Here is a 20,343-nt window from a genome sequence, read left to right on the forward strand (position 1 = left end):
CTCGTCGCGTGGAGAATGTGACGGTGGTTTGGGAGAAATCCATGGTCGGCCGGCTGCTGCTAGCCAAGACAGCGGCGACGCTTCCCGTCGTTCCCATCTTGATGTCGTTGTCTTCATTCCCCAGTCTTGTGATGTTTTTGGCGTGCTCTGTGGTGTTCTATGCTTGGTGATGCCCTTCAACTACGCCGGTGGCACACAGGTGCCGTGGAGTCTTCTCGGCCCGGCGTGACCGTTCAAATGTACCCCATGACACAGGTGGTGTCGCGGCTTAGTGCAGTCTTGGTTGCCCGGTGCTTTTTGATTGCGTCGACGGTGCAGTGTCATAGTTGAGTCTCGGCTCGCTACTGCAGTTCAAGCGCCGTGGTGCCCCTTTGTTGTGTTATTTTGGGTGTGCTATGTGGAGTTCTATGCACTAGCAAGTACTGACGCCTAAAGTCCTTTTGGAAAGGGCTTTTGCGGTTGCAGTGATCTACCAAGTAATCCATAGTTCATGGGAATTAGTCTGACTGCTACTCTGATTTTTCTTTTCTAACTAACAAGGTAGAGTTGGAACACAACAACAAAAATGTTATAAGGCAAAGTAGAGTTGGAAATAATTAACATTTATGCATGAGCCAATCCAACAAGAAATGCCGTACAGAGTAACTTCTGCAAAATGTACATATTCACATCACAGTTTGCTACACCATCACTTGTGAAACTAAATAAATCCGATAAGATTCAGCATCACCACATTAGCTACAAATATATTCCATCTTCCTGCTAACTGCAAATCATCTGCACCCATTTCTCCTCTTCGTGGGATAGAGGACTGAATAAACAACTGAGATTCATTATCTCAATTTTCATAAAAGAACGCTACAACAAAATAGTAGGTATTGCACTGACACTTGCAGTCCGTAAATCTCATCTATCTTCACTTATACTCCCTCCGTTCCTAAATATGTGTCTTTTTAGAGATTTCAAATAGACTACCACATACGGATGTATATAGACATATTTTAGAGTGTAGATTCACTCATTTTGCTCCGTATGTAGTCACTTGTTGAAATCTCTAGAAAGACAAATATTTAGGAACGGAGGGAGTAACAGCAAAAAAAAATAGTTTGCTTCCAGTCACATCATCCTATAAACTAATTACCCCCAGCCAGCAACAGTTCAAACTTACTAGTATCTTTTCAGGTAGTTCACGAGCCATGATACTCGGTCCTCCTCAGTCATGGCCATATATGCAGAGCCCTGGGCATACTGATGTGAGCTTCCTTTCGCTCACCTAAACCTAGACATTTATAACAAGGTAAAGTTGAACACAACAAAAAAAATTTAAAACACAAAGTATATGGAAATCTAGACACTTATGCATGAGCCAATCCAACAAGAAATGCAGTACAGAGTATCTACTACAAAATGTATATACTCACATCACAGTTTGCCATACCATCACTTGTGAAACGGGATAAATCCAGTAAGATTCAGGATCACCACATTAGCTACAAAATGCAGTATATTCCATTTTTCTGCTAACTGCACATCATCTGCACCCATTTCTCCTCTTTGTTAACGACAGTAAGGGAGTGGGATAGAGAACTGGATAAACAATTGAGATTTATCTTCTCAATTTTCACAAAACGATGCTGCAACAAAACAGTAGGTGTTGCACTGAAACTTGCAGTCTGTAAATCTCATCTATCTTCACTTATGACAGCAAAAAAACATACAGTATGTTTACAGTCACATAATGCTGCAAAATAATTACCGCCAACCAGCAACAGTTAAAACTTAGTACTCCCTCCGTCACGGTTTAGAAGGCACAGTTAAATTTGCGTGCGTTTCCACAATAGACAAGGTTTAGGGTGCATTGCATTTATTTCTAGTAGCTAATTAGTACTCCGATATACTATTTCTATATGCATGCGTAGTGTGAATGCTATTTTTTAGCCCATCTCATAACCAATAGATAACCACCTAGGTCCCAGAGAATTTCCAAGCGCGCCTTCTAAACCGTGACGGAGGTAGTACTCCCTCTGGCTCTAATTAACTGTCCCGACCTATACTTCGTGTGCTTTACCACTTAGCTTGCGGGTCGCGTCAATTAAATGGGGCCGGGGGGAGTAGTATTTTTTCAAGAAGTTAATGAGCCATGATACCCGGTCTTCCTCGCTCATGGCCATATATGCAGAGCACTGGGCAGTGTTGTCCATCAACTGAGACAGAGCAACTAATAAATATTCCTCAGCAAAGCCGGGCATGTTCATCACAGCACTATACAGCACATCCGGATCCGCCTCATCCATCACAGTAGTACCATGAATGGGAGCTGCTAGAATGGCCTTTGTTGTGTCCTCTTCCTGTGCCATCAATGATCTTGGGACGATCTGAACAACAGAACAGTATAATCAGACAACAGAGCATGTACAGCTGGCCATGGTATAGCACAATTAAAACCATAATTCCGTTCTTCTTAGATGCATAATTAGTGCAGTTGTCACATATTTTAATCTGTAGTAATCTAGACATATGAGGCATCAAATAGATATAAAAAAAGACACTTAATTCGACACTTGTCATGATTATGCAGAAAAGTAAAAGCAATACAACAGTTAGCTTGGCGAGCACACATACCCCTCTGATGTGAGCAAGCTTCATCTTGTTCTCCTCTGAGTCTGATTCACACCATTTCACTAGTGTAGGGCAGCCACGGATGGTTAGCTGTTCAAGCTTAGTCAGTTGTAGTATGCTGTCAGGCAAAGACCTGATCCCCTCACAGCGCATGATCTGCAATTCCTTGAGAGAGGCAAGTTTTCCTAACCACTGCGGTAGTGACGTCATGCTTCTGCACACAGACAGCCTTAGGATCTGCAGAGATGTCACCTTGGCCAACCAACTCGGCAATTCTGCCTGGTCGAAGGACAATGATACAAGCGAGGAGAACTGTTGGATGATGTGAGGTGAGGTGGTCAGATCACTGCAACCGGTGATAGTTAAATCACGGAGGGCAGGGAGTCGGTGAAGCAACCTCCACTGATGCAAGGGCACCTTGGTGTTTTTGACAATCAGTTTTGTTATTGGAGAAGAGGAAGCACCACCGTGTGACGAGTTCTCATCCCATGATGATAGCACATTATCAGAATCTATTATCCGCAAAACCGTAGCTCTTGGTGCACATGGTTTTATCCTCAGCTTGGCACATTGATCTATGGTCAATGCCCCAAGCTTAGGCTCGCCACTGGTATATGCCGTGTTCCACTCTTCCAAGCTCTCCATGCGGCACAGACCTAGCTCTCGTAGGTATGGTAGTTGACCAAGTGATGGTAGGTCATTGCAATTAGGAAAATCACAGAAATATAACTGAGAAAGATTAGGGAGATGCTGCCTGATACCCATAAGCCAATTAGGAACGCTGACACTGCTATAACCACTTATATACAATCTCTGCACACTGGTTGGTGGCACTAGTTTTTCCAATACCTCCTTGTCATCCACAGACCTCCCACCCACGACAGTCCATTCAAATCTTAGCTCTATAATTTTTTGTATCTGCACCTGCCTTTGGGTCATTGACATGTGGGCCAGCCACCTGTTGGGCCCACATGTCATAGACACAAAGGCAAGTGCCTTAAGGCATCGAAGCATTGTCCGTTTTATACATCGTGCCTCTTCTGCAGACTTCACATTTTCGAGTCTATATATCGTCAGCACTTCAAGACAAAGCAGGCTGATATTGCTGCTAAATTTATCACTTGAAGCATGCACCACAAGATCAGCAGGAAGCTTCAATCTGGTGCAGTCTAAGAGGTACAATGTATGAAGCTTCATGAGGTTGCCAATACTTTCTGGTATACTGATGGAATAGGCTTTATTCTTAGACAAGTCCAGATGCTCTAGATTAGAAAGAGTACAGACAGAGTCAAGCAATCTGACAATTTCGTTTTCTGATGCCGGCGCCATGGCATTCATGCACCCCGATAGATTTAAATACCTGAGTTTGATTAGATTGCTAATGGCCTTTGACAGCCTTCCGATATGTTCCTTGTTACCTGATAAATTCAGATATTGAAGTTTGGTACAGCCACCCAAAGCTTCTGCTGTAGACACACTGCTGCGTGATAAATCCAGATGAACCAGCTGCTTGAGCTCTGCGAATGATATTGAAATTGAAAGTTCACGTATTTCAACACAACCTGATAAATCAAGATGCGTCATATCACCAATGGCCTCCGGCAGTGCTTTGATTTTATCAGAATCACCAAGGTTCAGGTAATTTAACTGTGAGAGCTCAGTAATACAACTGGGAACCATTTCATATCGGATTCCTGGAGCACGAAGAAATCTCAACTGCTTCAGTTGACCAATACAGCCAGGTAACTTCTTAATTAAGCATTCACTTAAATCCAAAACACGGAGGCACTTAGCTGACGAGAATGCACCATCACAAAGTTCTTGTCCGTAACAGCCCCTAAAGTGCAGCGAATATATATTTGCAGGAAAAGCCACAGACAGCTGCAATGACTTGGTACAATCTGTGAGCAATGCATAGCGGCAATTGTTTCCCTCAGTGTTAAGTTGATGGGCCAAAATCTCTCTTGCGAGATCATGCACTAGGTCATGCATCGTGAAGAATGTAATATATTTGTCTTCTTGTGTATAACCCTGCAGCAAAAAAATGTGAAATGATGTGTGCCTTCGTTATCCGAGGGAGTTTCAGAGTGCAAATATATATTTGGCACACACTTATTGTGTATTGTATTAGGGTATGACCACTATTACAAATATTTTAAACTATTCATATTTGTTACCCGTAACCGACAAAATTTGGCCAAAATGGAGAAATGACGTGTGCACAAATTTAACTTCGTACAATCCATGAATCTATACTCATTCACGTTTTTTTGTTAGTGAGCATAACACCGTACATTTGTACAACATACACATTTCTTAACTTTCCAATAAAATGTGAAAAAAAATAATTGCAACATGAGCATGTGCACTATAATGCTTCTGCTCCAGGAGTCATCGTGAAAACATACAATATGTGAGCTGGAATATCTAAGGTTGAAAGTAAGAGTAAAATTATGTTGTAACTCACCCAAGGTATCTTTGAATATTGAAGGAAGGACATCCCCAAAAGTTGAGTGACATAATTTTCGCAGAGCTGCATAGAATCAAATATCCTAGATTGCTCAACGAATCCAAGAGCAATCCATTGGTGAATTAGATCATACTTGGCTATTGTCTGACCTTTTCGAAAGATTGCACAATAGGAAAAGCACAACTTCAACCAAGCAGACATGTGGCTGTAGCTCAGCTGTAAGGACACAAGCACTTCATGGCCCACAGAAGTAGAAAGATTCCAAATATGACTGTCTCTCACCGACTCCCATTCATCTGACCTCATGCCGTTCAACATGTATCCAAGTGATTGGGCCGCTAAGGCCACTCCTCCACACTTGGTCGCAATCTCCCTTCCTATATGCTCCAATTGTTCTTGGTCGATTCGGTCTTCAAAGTCAGCTTTTTGTTTTATTATAGTCCAACACTCATTAACGGTCAAAGTCTCCAACTTGTATGGTGCAACTGCAGGACTACAAAATTTCCTTGCTAGACCTCCATCACGTGTAGTTACTATAATCACCTTGCTTCCTAGGCCAAGCCCTAGCATAACCTTCATTTTATCTAACTCTTTTGGGTTCTCCTCCCACAGGTCATCTAAAACAATAAGGATGCTCTTACCATCAAATAGCTCTTTGAGGTGTTTATGAAGCATCTGTTTGGTAGGTATATTGCTGATCTTGTCTGTTAACTGTGTTACTATGGAGTTGCCAATCTTGTTCAAGTTGAATTCCTGGGAAACATATACCCACACCCGAGTGTAGTCTTGGAACTTTGGGTCATTGAATACCAATTGTGCCAAGGTTGTCTTGCCAATGCCTCCAATGCCATATATTGGAAGGTTGACCATTTCTTCTGTGATGCTCTCGGATAAAATAGACAATATTTTCTGTTTTTCCTTGGTCCTTCCGATGATTACTTGTTCCACATCTGATGATGTTTCCCTGTCAGCAAGTTGCTGCACAGTACGGTTAGAGTTATCTGTTGGCATCAAATTGCAATGTATGTGTTCATTATTGTTTAGTTCAGCTACCATTATCTCCAACATATTAGACTCGCTCTTGAGACCAATTGTTGGACACGGGAACACATCTGCCATCTGCAACCAGTTTTTATGTGTAAGTACATGGAGAAGACCAATAGAATTATCATGATCATGAACTCACAGTCTCGTAAATTCTCTGGGATGATTAAGCTACATGTGTTTAAGCTAAGTAATTGTCTGATCGTTCAGTTAGATTGCTCTTCACAAAACGTGCAAACCGGCCAAGGAAAAAGATGTAATACCAGATGTTGGAATAAAAGTTCAACATATATACTAGAATGGCAAAATCCAACACATTGAAACAACAAACATATGAACACACCACCTTCACTAAGACGATACCGTTACACGAACAAGTCCATAGTCCTGAAAGAGGGTGACATGATGACATGATTGAAGCGGAAACAATGTGTGTGCCATGATTCTAACGCTAGGTTGATGCTTACGGAGCAGCATCATGCGGCCAGTGCTCTCCACCACCACCTCTTCCCCTCCGGCGGCGCCCCGAAGACACTCATCTCCTCCACTAGCTCGTTTCTCCTCCACCACTCTACTGCACCAGCCACTGAGCAACACCTCTCTGCGTCTCCTCTCTCCCACCACTGTCTCCAGAAGCCACTGCTGCAGCCTCCAGCAGCGTCCAGTGAGGGAGCCGCTGTTGGTTTTCTCCCTTTGACCGGGAAAACAAAATGACTGGGAAATGAGGAGCTGCAAAATCTACAACTGCTAGCTAGTCCATGTCCATGTACACAAACAACTGTTTTCTGCCAATCGGAAATTAGATGCTCTCTTGCTTTCATTTTGTTTGCGTTAAGTACGCAGATCATACCTGTCTCTTGGGAATATGAGTTTCTGTCTTGCTCAGAATATCTAGAACTTCTGCTATATTAGGTCGATTGTTTCTGTCAGGTTCAACACAACGCATTGCTGTGTCAATGCATATCTGCACTTGATGTGATTCCTCTAATGGGTACTCCGAAGTAGCCTTTATCCTATTCTTCCAATTGCCAAGCACCTATGAAACAGGAATAGAGAGATAATTTGGGATGAAAAATATGGAAGTACGATATACGATACTTGTTCAAAAGTATTCTTGACACACAAATTTCATGGTCAATACATTGTATGCAGGAGAGAAGTTTTTCTGTATATGTACATTCTAAGTCAAAAGGTGTGGCATGTGCTCTGATATATACCCAAAAAGGCTTTCGCCCCGCTTTATATATAAAGCAAACCACCAAGCCACAACATCCCACAAAGGTTCACGACACACACACACACACATATACATAAAGGTAGCACAAACACGCAGGTTCAAAGGGGGTTCTGCTGAGCGCGCAGCTCAACAAGCCCTAAATAAAACTCAAAAGGTTGAAGCAAAGGCCACCACATGGCTAATCCGGCTGTGTAGGTGCTCTGATATATACACCATATTCTTGTTCAAAGGTGTCACATACCACTTCCCAGATAACTAACCTAGATAGATAATATAAGATGTCTAATTAGGAGAGCAAAGTATTTTTTTACCATGTACTTGCTCCAAAATGCAGATGGAAACGCTCTTCGCAATCAAAAGGAACTTGAAATAAAAGAGATGTACTATATGTATATGTGCTTATCACCTCTCTCATGAAGCAAGGTTCTACGTGCACATTTCTTTCCATTTTTAGAATCTCCACATATGCATTTTTGGCACTTCACGAGTAGTATACAAAATTAATCATACTCTAGATTTTTCTTCTGGCAAGCAGATTAATTACATGAATAATTTGACTACTGGTTGTTTATGTTGATGACTAACAGTGCCATGTAGGTTCCTTATACATATAGTGGATATCCAATGCTGGTAGTTATTGGACTGGTGGAGCTCACTTTTTTTTCTTTCCGAAATACAAAAGGAAAGAAGCTTGTATATTAGGTTTTAAAAAATTATAGCTCAACTACGCTATCAACTCCTTACTTGGACGACCATAATGCATAAAGTACAGACATCAAAAATATCCATGTGGTGCTTTGTTATATGAACTAGTGTCAAACTGACCCAAAATGTTCTACCTTTTGCGTAAATTGCCCGACTTCGTCTGTTTCTATATAACCGGAGTAACCTGAAGACCCTTTAATTATCTCTATCATCACAAGACCTAAACTGAAGACATCATTCTTATGGGAGATATAGGCGTCTTTTATGAATTCTGGTGGCATATACGCCCTGCATGATATCAAATGACATGGTCAGCATAAATATTGTTTATTTGATCACAAAAGGGAGAAGACTGGAAAATGAGGAATTCCGTGAGGCACTTACTCGGTTCCTACAACTCTGTTTGTGACATGAGTGTGTGATCCACCGAAGAGCCTTGACAAACCAAAATCCGCCAGTCTAGGCGCCATGGAACTGTCTAGTAATATATTGGCAGGCTTCAGGTCAAGATGAAAGATTGGTGGTTCACAGCTGTGAAGGAAATTTAATCCTTCACAAATCCCCTTTATAATCTTGTAACGCGTGCTCCAATCAGGTGCAAAAGATTCTTCTACACAAGTTGATAAAGAGAACATTATATAGAAGAGAATTTAAGAATTTGGTTTTGCTTAAACACAAAAGAACATGAACGTATTGAAGTTAAGTTCCATCATACCACGAAGATGCTTGTCTAGGCTTCCACCCTGCAAGTACTCGAAGCAGAGGACTCTATATACGTGTCGGGTAAAACGATTTGCACCATTGTGTTCAATTAGTTCATTCTGTATTTCATAACAATAACCAAGTAACTGTACAATATTTGGATGCTTAACCTTCAAAAGGTTACCAACTTCATTGATATATTGTCTGTCATCATGTCCTAGCACCGTATCAACATGAAGCAACTTCACAGCAATCTCTCTCCCACTGTAAACTCCCTGCTTGACATAAGCATTGTACACAATTATTTCTTTATAACTGGTTCATTTGATGTTAGTTCTAGTATATTGATTGAAAGAAAAAATGCCAAGTAATAAGGTCTACCTTGTAAACATCTCCATACCCGCCCCTTCCAATCCTTGAGTGCTCTGAGAATCCATTTGTAATCTCACGTAAGATATGTAATGGTATACGCTTTTCTGCAGTCATGTTATATCAGCTAGCTTGGACCTTCTGTAGATATACAAAAGGAAAGTGTAAAAAAAAATATGTATGTTTAAATACAAGAAAAAAAAAATCTAACGATGGAAAAGAAGGCAAAATCATTGTGAGAAGAAATAGTTTAACATGGCATGGTCCTTGCATTATCTGACCATCGGTGGCATATGTAATATCAACTAGTGGGGGAACCAACCTGAAACCTCAACCAGGAACCATCGCCATCCAAGTCCTTCCACACCGGCTCCTCCCCTCTCCCCTCCGGCAGGGCTAGGCTAGCCGCCCGCGACGAGCTAGGTGAGGGTCTCACAACTGGGGCTGGATAGCAGTAGATCTAGTAGGCTTCCTGCTTAGGGCCTCCTGTATATGGATCTGAACTCCCTGAGCTAGCCTGTACAATGCAAAATCCAGTTCTTATCTACTCTTATATTGTACGGGATTGCCATAGAAACTTGCTTCTAAAGAAAATTGCCTTACATATCATGTCTCCTTGGATAAATGTCCTAAATCGAAACGACATGAAACCCAAAGAAGGCAGGCAGCGGCGATTCTGATGTAGCAGCAGCAGCAGATCTATATATCTATCTTCTAGTATGGATTTCCAAAAGCTAATGGAGATTTGGAAGTGCTGTTTCGCCACGACACAAAAGTTGCATTTAGGACTGAGGAGACCAGAAATGAGAGGGGGCATAAAGAAATCGCTAACCTGCTGCGTGAGTGGGGATCGATGGAGCTCTATACAGCAGCAGATGCCCAGCCGCGGCGTCCCCAGCGCCTTGAGACGCGCTTTGCCCTCGCCTTCTTCCCCTTCCCCCCGCGCCCGACGCGGCCTCCACCACAATCACTCTTCCCTTCTCAGCTACTGCCTCTACTGCTGCTGGATGGGTGGTTCTTTTCTTTTTCTTTTCCTTTTTCTTCAAGATTGATTGACGGGAGGCGTGGGCCAACGTATCGTCACGTCTTCTCCTTGTCTCACAAAGCACATCACGAGTCTGCTTTAAGGGCGTGCTCGCGTTCCTTCTAGTTTCACAAAACTTCACATATATCCAGCTAAACCTGGAAATAGTTTGTAATCCAGATTAAACCCAGCCTAATCCATACAGGTATAAGTCCAACAGCCAGACCAGTCCAGATCAAATTGCAAATGCTATAATCCAAGGACTGTAATATTTGGCACATGTGTGCCATATAAGCAAAACTGTCACACCCCTATTTCTTTAACTTTAAAGTACCACACGATCCCCTTTCTTTCACCCCGCCTTCTCCCGAACGACCCCGCAACCTCGCCCGAGAAACCTGCTTCTCCCGCACATCTCGCGTGCCCATCCCCGAAAAAACTGCCACTTCTTCACGTCTACCACATGATAAAAAAAATATTGCGCATGTCCCACACCTCCTTGGCACCAAAGCACGCCACCACAACCAACTCACCCTTAGGTAATTGTTGCTCAAACTAAAGAAACTAATCGTTTTGACCCCATTTTTTTACAGTTTTATTACTACAAAAAGTACAGAAAATTACCACGATTTCCCCTCAGGACAAAGTTATCATGGTATTTGCATGCCAGTTATCAGGCCTGTGATCCGTAAGTTACCGTGCTATTTACATAGAACTTACCAGATACTATGTTTCAACAACCACACCCCTTTCAAAGTTACCATTGTGTTTTGTACACAAGTTATAAGGTCTTTGATGTGTAAAATACCGTGGTACTTACACATAAGTTATCAAGGTATGTGTACATCAACCTCGCCCCTGGTCAAAGTTACCATGGGGGATTGTACATGAGTTACCGGGTCTATAGTTCGTATATTATCATGATACTTATACCTAAAAACCTGGGTTTGTTTCGGTAACTTTTTTCATGGGTCAAAAATTACCATGATGTTTTTGCATAACTTATCACGCCTATAGCGGGTCAAAGTGGGCCGTTTTTCGGGCCAACCCACGAGCACATGTGCCCCTCATGACACTAAATATTATGTGGCTTTTCAGTGGCACAACATGTGTTGTGTTCATCTAAGAGGCCCGATGAGGCGAGTGTATGTTTTTAACAACTTGTTTTCCTTTGGTAAAAAGTTACCATCATGTTTATATTATAAGTTATCGGTTACGCGGTGCTTATATTATCATGTTATTCACACAAAAATTATCGGGATGTTTTGAACAACTTTTTCCTGGGACAAAAAGTTATCATGGTGATTCTAGGTAACTTACCAAGCCCGCAGTGCTTAAAATATTATGCTATTTACACAAAATTTATCAGGGATATGTTTCAACAAACCCCCCCTCCCCCCCCCCCCACACACGGGTCAAAAACTTATCATGGTGTTTAGTTATCACAGTGCATATGTTTTCATGCTATTTACACATAAAAATATCAGGGGAGGGAGGTATAGTACCGTGCTATTTATCAGGGGTATATCCAGGCACAAATCTCTGATCAATTCATATTTGCTTTTCCACAAATCATGGCAAAAAGGGAATGGAAAACATAAGTGGACAAGTTTCCTGCTATTGTTGCCTGAAATAGCTTATCCACACACAGAGAGCTGATGCTGAAGAACATCACTAGTCAGCATCAATAAGATACTAACACCTACTTCCTTCAGAAAAGATGGCGAAGACACTAGGATACAACACCATAATACATATGAAACCTTACACTAAAGTTGCAAAATTATCCATTCGTGGCCTATATACTCCCTATCAGACTATCACAAACAACAAACCAACAACTACAAATCCAACAGATTTCTGCTTCCAAATGCTAGTCAACAACACAGAAAAAAGGCTAGCAGTAGCAAACGATCAATTTGCAATCTACATACTTTACTTTCCAACTACAATCAGGATAACTGGAACAATGTCACCTTGAAGTCCACACCAGGCTATGCCTAGGCCGGCAACGGGAACCTCATTCCAACCGAAATGTGCATGCACATTGTGAGGCATAAGGTCAAGATGGCCATGGACTTGGCGCTCAGGTACTTGACGGTGACGAGACCCCTTTCGGTGATTTCGTCACGGGCAACGACAATGCTCTTTCGTGCACCAGCGGACACCTGCTGAGTCGAGAACTCGAGGAATGACCGGACCATCTCTGCGGTACCCTGCCCTTGACATCCAGCACAAACCTCCAGTTGCTTGGCATGGCCAATGTGGTCGATACTCTCTCCATTACACAGCTAGGACCTAAATTGCAGACCTCTTGCACCACTGCTGCTTCAGCTCGAGAAATGGAGGCCTCCTTTGTGACCTGTCAAACGTCTCGACGGCGCCGTTGCAGACGGACACGAGCAGGTCCTTGAGCTTGGCGTCGTGCTTGGGGTCAGTGACGCCTGCGAGCACCTGGTCGGAGGTGCGCACAGTCGCGGTCCTGTCGAGGTAGGCGGCGACGGCGGTGCTGACGAACACCCGGACGAGCTCCGCGGCGGCTTCCTTGCCCCTGTCGCTGCACAGCGCGGTGAGCCAGTCCGGCTGGCCAGGGGCGCGGGGCCGGGCCTCAGGATCATGGCAGGAGAGCACAAGGTTCCTGGCGAAGCTCCCGAGGACGGCGGAGGCGAACCCGGCGCCGTCGGGGGAGAGGAGGCAGTCCAAGATCCGGTCGTGCAGCGGCGGGGAGGGAGGATCCGGGCCCCGGGCGGCCCGGTGGGAGGAGAAGGCGCGGAGGGCCCCCGAGGCGAGCGACTCGGAGAGGGCGGAGGCGGCGGAGGAGACATGGTCGGAGGCGGCGAGCTTGGAGAGGATGAGTGCGGGGAAGGAGTGGAAGAACCGAAAAAAGTGGATCATGCTGCGATGCCGATCGAAGGGATACCGAATGGTGTGGCAGTTTTGCAATCGGGCACAGGATTGCCAAATACATATTTCAATAATCCAAACTGTCCGTATTTTCAAGCCAAACCGATCCAAACTATTCCCCACATACAGTTTGGACTTGAAGTTTCAAACCAAGGGTGTGCGATTACTACGGTAACAGAGGCATTGGAAAGGGTGATTAGCTGTTGCTGCATGTTACTCACCACCACAATGTATGTACATAGAACTGGTCGCCGCCGGTGCGCTGCTCCACGAGCGCCCGTTGCCACCACTGCTCGAGGTACTCCGCCTCCTGCGCCGGCGTCGCGCCAAGCCACACGAGGGGAGGGGGGAGGGGGCGGCGTAGCGCTCCGCCGGTGGCTCAGCCTTGGGAGGGGACGGCGGCAGCAAAGAGGACGAGGGCCTCCGCCAGCCTGGCCTGGTATGTAGGCTGCCTCCTGCTCATCCTCCTCGATGGAGGTCTGCATGGCGGCCGCCAACGCCACCTGGTAGGCAGCCTCCTCCTCTTCCGGCTGCACCCGTGGGGGTGGCGGAGGGTTGGTGTGGTGCCCCTGGACGCCGCACCGGTGCTGCTCCGGCGTCAGGAGCTCCCAACGCCTGCGCACCGCGCCCGCTATGGCCGTGGCACCGTTAACACTGGGCTCCGCTACGGATCCAGATGCTAGTCATGCAGCAGCGTCACATCTGGGTACGACAGCGGCTGCCTGTACTGCCAGTGCCACCGCACCTGGTGCATGGGGATGTGCAGACGCTGCCTCACAGGGCGGGCAGGCTCCGGTGACGGCGGAGGAAGCGCGAAGGACGGGGATCTTCCCCTTGTTCTTGCCAGATCCGATGAAGAAACCCATGGCGCATGCTAGGGTTCGCTTGTCGCCGACGAGGGAGCACGCGGAGGGGGCTAGACGTGGACGGGCAGTGGAAGTGGATGAGCCCCCTCCCCGCGCAGCTTCCAGTCGCTGATGCGTGGGCCTGCGGTAGGTGGTCGCATTAAATATGATTGCGTGCGGGGATTGGCCTACTGACATGTGGGGCCGCGGTGGACATTGAGCAGACGCGCGACGCGTCTGCTTCGTGTTTGGGCTTGAAATGCGCCGGCGCGGACATGAAGCGGACGCATTTTGGGTTTGGTCTAGCGTTTTTTGTCCGTGGGGACCCAAATGGACATGGGCGGACGAAATAGGTCGCCCCGCTGGAGTTGCTCTACACTCCATTGATATGTCTTCATGCTATTATATTACCAATCTTGGATGCTTTATATGCATTTTTTATTATTTTTTATTATTTTGGGCTAACTTATTAACCAAGTGCTGAGTGCTAGTTGTTGTTTTCTGCTTTTTTTTGTTTTCCAAAAAATCAGTACCAAATGGAGTCCAAAGGCTACGAAATTTTTTGACAATTTTTTACTGGACATAAGAGACCCTAGAAGTTTCAGGAGGAGACCAGAGGATGTATGAGGAGACGACAAGGCAACTCGGCGCGCCCTGAGGGCACGTCCTATTGCCTTATGGGCCCCTCAAGGCTCCGTTTGACCTAATTCCACTTCTATGAATCCAAATATTTGGAAACCAATAGAGAGCCACTCGAAACATTTTTTCGCTGCCGCAAGTCTCTGTTCTTCCACGATCCCATCTGGAGGCCTTTTCCGGTACTCTGCCGAAGGAGGAATTGATCATAGAGGGCTTCTACATCAGCCTTGCTGCTTTTCGATGATGTGTGAGTAGTTTACCACAGACCTATGGGTCCATAGCTAGTAGTTAGATGACTTCTCTCTCTCTTTGACCTTCAATACAATGTTCTCCTCGGTGTTGTTGGAGTTCTATCTGACGTAATCTTCTTTTCTGATGTGTTTGTAGGGATCTAATGAATTATGGGTTTATGATCTAAATATTCATGAGAAGTAATTGAGTCTTTTTTGAACTTTATTATGCATGATTGTTATAGTTTCGTACTTCTCTCCAATCAATCTGTTTGGTTTGGCCAACTAGAATGATTTATCTTCAATGGGAGAAATGCTTTGTAATGGGTTCAATATTGCGGTGCTCTATCCCAATGGCAGAAAGGGATAAGACATGTATTTGTATTGTTGCCATTAAGGATAAAATGATGGGGCTTATTCATATTAGTTGAGTTTAATTTATCTCATTTCATCTCGCTTAAGGTGTTACTTTGTTTTTATTAACTTAATACCCTAGATGCATGCTAGATAGTCGTCGATGGGTGGAGTAATAGTAGCAGATACAGGCAGGAGTCGGTCTACTTGTCTCGGACGTGATGCCTATTGCTACTTGTGATCTGCGTTGGGATTTCCCCGAAGAGGAAATGATGATGCAGTATAGTAGAGATAAGTATTTTCCTCAGTTAAGAACCAAGGTTATCAATCCAGTAGGAGAGCTAAGCAATGACTCGTTAGTAGCACTCGCACACAAACAACAAATCTTTGCAACCCAACGCGAACAAGGGGTTGTCAATCCCTTGAGGGTGCCGAGCAAGATTAAATTGTATAGTTTTTGATAGATAGATCGGACAAAAATACAGAATAAAATAAATAAAATAAAAACACAGCAAGGTATTTTTGGTTTTAATATATGATAGAAGATAGACCCAGGGACCATAGTTATCACTAGAGTCTTCTCTGTTAAAAATAGTATACAGTGGGTAAACAAATTACTCTTGGGGAATTGACGGAAAAGCAAATAATTATGACGATATCCAAAGCAATGATCATATATAGGCATCACGTTCGAGACAAGTAGCCCGAAACAATTCTACATCTACTACTATTACTCCACACATCGACCGCTATCCAGTATGCATTTAGTGTATTAAGTTTATGGAAAAACAGAGTGACGCCTTAAGCAAGATAACATGATGTAGATCGGGATGGCAATGGGTAGGGTATGGGCGGGTAAGACACTTTTCTACCCAAACCCATACCCAAATCTTTTTTCTATACCCACCCACTTCACTATCCATGGGCGCAAATTGGTACCCATGCCCATACCCATCGGATATCCTATACCCAATGGGTATCCGGTGGGTACAATATATAGCATTGACATGACAAAAGTAAGATAAGCCCACATATGAATAAACCCAATATTTTTACCCCTAATAGAAATGATAGATACGTATTATGTCCCCTTTTTTCACTTGGATTGCGCAACGTAAGACCGAACCCATTACAAAGCACTCCTTCCCATTGCAAGATAAATCAATCTAGTTAGCTGATAACCCACAAGTATAGGGGTGAAGGAAATATGCCCTAGAGGCAATAATAAAGTTATTATTTATTTCCTTATTTCATGATAAATGTTTATTATTCATGCTAGAATTGTATTAACCGGAAACGTAATACATGTGTGAATACATAGACAAACAGAGTGTCACTAGTATGCCTCTACTTGACTAGCTCGTTAATCAAAGATGGTTATGTTTCCTAACCATAGACAAAGAGTTGTTATTTGATTAACGGGATCACATCATTAGGAGAATGATATGATTGACTTGACCCATTCCGTTAGCTTAGCACTCGATTGTTTAGTATGTTGCTATTGCTTCTTCATGACTTATACATGTTCCTATGACTATGAGATTATGCAACTCCCGTTTACCGGAGGAACACTTTGTGTACTACCAAACGTCACAACGTAGCTGGGTGATTATAAAGGATCTCTACAGGTGTCTCCAAAGGTACATGTTGGGTTGGCGTATTTCGAGATTAGGATTTGTCACTCCGATTGTCGGAGAGGTATCTCTAGGCCCTCTCGGTAATGCACATCACATAAGCCTTGCAAGCATTGCAACTAATGAGTTAGTTGCGAGATGATGTATTACGGAACGAGTAAAGAGACTTGCCGGTAACAAGATTGAACTAGGTATTGAGATACCGACGATCGAATCTCGGGCAAGTAACATACCGATGACAAAGGGAACAAAGTATGTTGTTATGCGGTCTGGCCGATAAAGATATTCGTAGAATATGTAGGAGCCAATATGAGCATCCAGGTTCCGCTATTGGTTATTGACCGGAGACGTGTCTCGGTCATGTCTACATTGTTCTCGAACCCGTAGGGTCCGCACGCTTAAGGTTTCGATGATAGTTATATTATGAGTTTATGAGTTTTTGATGTACCGAAGGAGTTCGGAGTCCCGGATGAGATCAGGGACATGACGAGGAGTCTCGAAATGGTCGAGACGTAAAGATCGATATATTGGACGACTATATTCGGACATCGGAAAGGTTCCGAGTGGTTCGGGTATTTTTCGGAGTACCGGGGAGTTACGAGAATACGGGAGAAGAAGTATATGGGCCTTCTTGGGCTTTACGGGAGAGGGAGAGGCAGGCCGCGCGCCCCCTAAGGCCTAGTCCGAATTGGACTAGGGGGAGGGGCTGCGCCCCCTCCTTCCTTCTCTTCCCTCTTCCCCTTCCTTGTCTCCTACTCCTACTACATAGAAGGACTCCTAGTTGGACTAGGAAAGGGGGAATCCTACTCCCGGTGGGAGTAGGACTCCCCTAGGGTACGCCATAGAGAGGGCCGGCCCTCCCCTCCTCCACTCCTTTATATACGGGGGCAGGGGGCACCCCATAGACACACAAGTTGATCCTCGTGATCGTTTTCTTAGCCGTGTGCGGTGCCCCCCTCCACCATACTCCTCGATAATATTGTAGCAGTGCTTAGGTGAAGCCCTGCGACGGTAGAATATCAAGATCATCACCACGCCGTCGTGCTGACGGAACTATTCCCCGACACTTTGCTGGATCGGAGTCCGGGGATCGTCATCGAGCTGAACGTGTGCTAGAACTCGGAGGTGCCGTAGTTTCGGTGCTTGATCGGTCGGGCCGTGAAGACGTACGACTACATCAACCGCGTTGTCATAACGCTTCCGCTTCCGGTCTACGAGGGTACGTAGACAACACTCTCCCCTCTCGTTGCTATGCATCACCATGATCTTGTGTGTGCATAGGAATTTTATTGAAATTACTACGTTCCCCAACAGTGGCATCCGAGCTTAGGTTTTATGTGTTGATGTTATATGCACGAGTAGAACACAAGTGAGTTGTGGGCGATATAAGTCATACTGCTTACCAGCATGTCATACTTTGGTTCGGCAGTATTGTTGGATGAAGCGGCCCGGACCGACATTACGCGTACGCTTACGCGAGACTGGTTCTACCGACGTGCTTTGCACACAGGTGGCTGGCGGGTGTCAGTTTCTCCAACTTTAGTTGAACCGAGTGTGGCTACGCCCGGTCCTTGTGAAGGTTGAAACAGCACCAACTTGACAAAATATCATTGTGGTTTTTGATGCGTAGGTAAGAACGGTTCTTGCTAAGCCCGTAGCAGCCACGTAAAACTTGCAACAACAAAGTAGAGGACGTCTAACTTGTTTTTGCAGGGCATGTTGTGATGTGATATGGTCAAGACGTGATGAGATATAAGTTGTTGTATGAGATGATCATGTTTTCTTGAAGTTATCGGCAACTGGCAAAATCCTTATGGTTGTCTCTCTATTGCATAAGATGCAAGCGTCCAATAATTGCTTTACTTTATCGCTATGCGATAGCAATAGTTGCAAGAGCAATTGTTGGCGAGACGACCACGTGACGACACATTGATATAGATCAAGATGATGGAGATCATGGTGTCATGCTGGTGACGATAGAGATCATGACAGTACTTTGGAGATGGAAATCAAAGGCGCAAGATGATGATGGCCATATCATGTCACATATTTTGATTGCATGTGATGTTTATCTTTTATACATCTTATTTTGCTTAGTTTGACGGTAGCATTTTAAGATGATCTCTCACTAATTATCAAGAAGTGTTCTCCCTGAGTATGCACCGTTGCGAAAGTTCTTCGTGTTGAGACACCACGTGATGATCGGGTGTGATAGGCTCTACGTTCAAATACAACGGGTGCAAAACAGTTGCACACGCGGAATACTCAGGTTATACTTGACGAGCTAAGCATATACAGATATGGCCTCGGAACACGGAGACCGAAAGGTCGAGCGTGAATCATATAGTAGATATGATCAACATAGTGATGTTCACCAATGAAACTGCTCCATCTCACGTGATGATCGGACATGGTTTAGTTGATTTGGATCACGTGATCACTTAGAGGATTAGAGGGATGTCTATCTAAGTGGGAGTTCTTAAGTAATATGATTAATTGAACTTAAATTTATCATGAACTTAGTCCTGGTAGTATTTTGCAAATTATGTTGTAGATCAATAGCTCGCGTTGTTACTTCCCTGTGTTTATTTTGATATGTTCCTAGAGAAAATTGTGTTGAAAGATGTTAGTAGCAATGATGCGGATTGGATCCGTGATCTGAGGTTTATCCTCATTGCTGCACAGAAGAATTATGTCCTTGATGCACCGCTAGGTGACAGACCTATTGCAGGAGCATATGTAGACGTTATGAATGTTTGGCTAGCTCAATATGATGACTACTTGATAGTTTAGTGCACCATGCTTAATGGCTTAGAATCGGGACTTCAAAGACGTTTTGAACGTCATGGACCATATGAGATGTTCCAGGAGTTGAAGTTAATATTTGAAGCAAATACCCGAGTTGAGAGATATGAAATCTCTAACAAGTTCTATAGCTAAAAGATGGAGGAGAATCGCTCGACTAGTGAGCATGTGCTCAGATTGTCTGGGTACTACAATCGCTTGAATCAAGTGGGAGTTAATCTTCCAGATAAGATAGTGATTGATAGAATTCTCTAGTCACCATCACCAAGTTAATAGAACTTTGTGATGAACTATAGTATGCAAGGGATGACGAAAATGACTCCCGAGCTTTTCATGATGATGAAATCAATGAAGGTAGAAATCAAGAAAGAGCATCAAGTGTTGATGGTTGACAAGATCACTAGTTTCAAGAAAAGGGCAAAGGATAAAAAAGGGGAACTTCAAGAAAAACAGCAAGCAAGTTGCTGCTCAAGTGAAGAAGCCCAATTCTGGTCCTAAGCCTGAGACTAAGTGCTTCTACTGCAAAGGGACTGGTCACTGGAAGCGGAACTACCCCAAGTGATTGGCGGATAAGAAGGATGGCAAAGTGAACATAAGTATATTTAATATACATGTTATTGATGTGTACTTTACTAGTGTTTATAGCAACCCCTCAGTATTAGATACTAGTTCAGTTGCTAAGATTAGTAACTGGAAACGGGAGTTGCAGAATAAACAGAGACTAGTTAAGGGTGAAGTGACGATGTGTGTTGGAAGTGGTTC

At 44.1% G+C, this 20,343-nt stretch overlaps 1 protein-coding gene and 1 pseudogene across 10 annotated transcripts; both read right to left on the bottom strand.

Annotated features, from left to right (window-relative positions):
• Positions 1–583: 583 nt before the first annotated feature.
• Positions 584–10,255, bottom strand: LOC125506596 (putative disease resistance protein RF45). 10 transcript variants are annotated; one of them, XR_007282703.2, is made up of 13 exons: positions 9,979–10,249; positions 9,750–9,900; positions 9,469–9,663; positions 9,159–9,287; positions 8,791–9,052; positions 8,460–8,685; positions 8,210–8,363; positions 6,984–7,169; positions 5,087–6,208; positions 2,623–4,650; positions 1,422–2,375; positions 1,169–1,279; positions 584–811 (listed from the first exon to the last, which is right to left on the bottom strand). XR_007282703.2 is itself a non-coding variant. In XM_048671382.2 (12 exons), exons 7-12 carry the CDS (start codon positions 8,543–8,545, stop codon positions 2,049–2,051), a joined length of 3,903 nt encoding a protein of 1,300 aa, XP_048527339.2. In that variant the 5' UTR covers positions 8,546–8,685; positions 8,791–8,843; positions 8,948–9,052; positions 9,159–9,253; positions 9,469–9,663; positions 9,750–9,900; positions 9,979–10,255; the 3' UTR covers positions 584–2,048. The 10 variants fall into 10 exon arrangements, 7 of the variants coding, with proteins under 7 accessions (XP_048527339.2, XP_048527338.2, XP_048527336.2 ...); XR_007282702.2 differs by having other exon boundaries at positions 584–1,279; XR_007282701.2 differs by having other exon boundaries at positions 1,169–2,375.
• A 1,807-nt stretch (positions 10,256–12,062) lies between these two features.
• LOC125555388 (protein PHLOEM PROTEIN 2-LIKE A10-like) lies at positions 12,063–13,065 on the bottom strand (annotated as a pseudogene).
• Positions 13,066–20,343: the final 7,278 nt, after the last annotated feature.

Source organism: Triticum urartu, chromosome 5A, assembly GCF_056163025.1.
Source record: "Triticum urartu cultivar PI428250 chromosome 5A, HENAU_Tu73, whole genome shotgun sequence".
NCBI classification, from domain to species: domain Eukaryota; kingdom Viridiplantae; phylum Streptophyta; class Magnoliopsida; order Poales; family Poaceae; genus Triticum; species Triticum urartu.

What these genes read in the sequence shown, in the direction of transcription:
- LOC125506596 (XM_048671380.2), bottom strand. Translation starts at nt 9,263, where the DNA reads ATGACTGCAGAAAAGCGTATACCATTACATATCTTACGTGAGATTACA. An exon ending in CCTAGACAAGCATCTTCGTG is followed by an intron (nt 8,686 to 8,790) that starts GTATGATGGAAC and finishes CAACTTGTGTAG; the next exon opens with AAGAATCTTTTGCACCTGAT. An exon ending in AGCTTGCTCACATCAGAGGG is followed by an intron (nt 2,376 to 2,622) that starts GTATGTGTGCTC and finishes TCTGTTGTTCAG; the next exon opens with ATCGTCCCAAGATCATTGAT.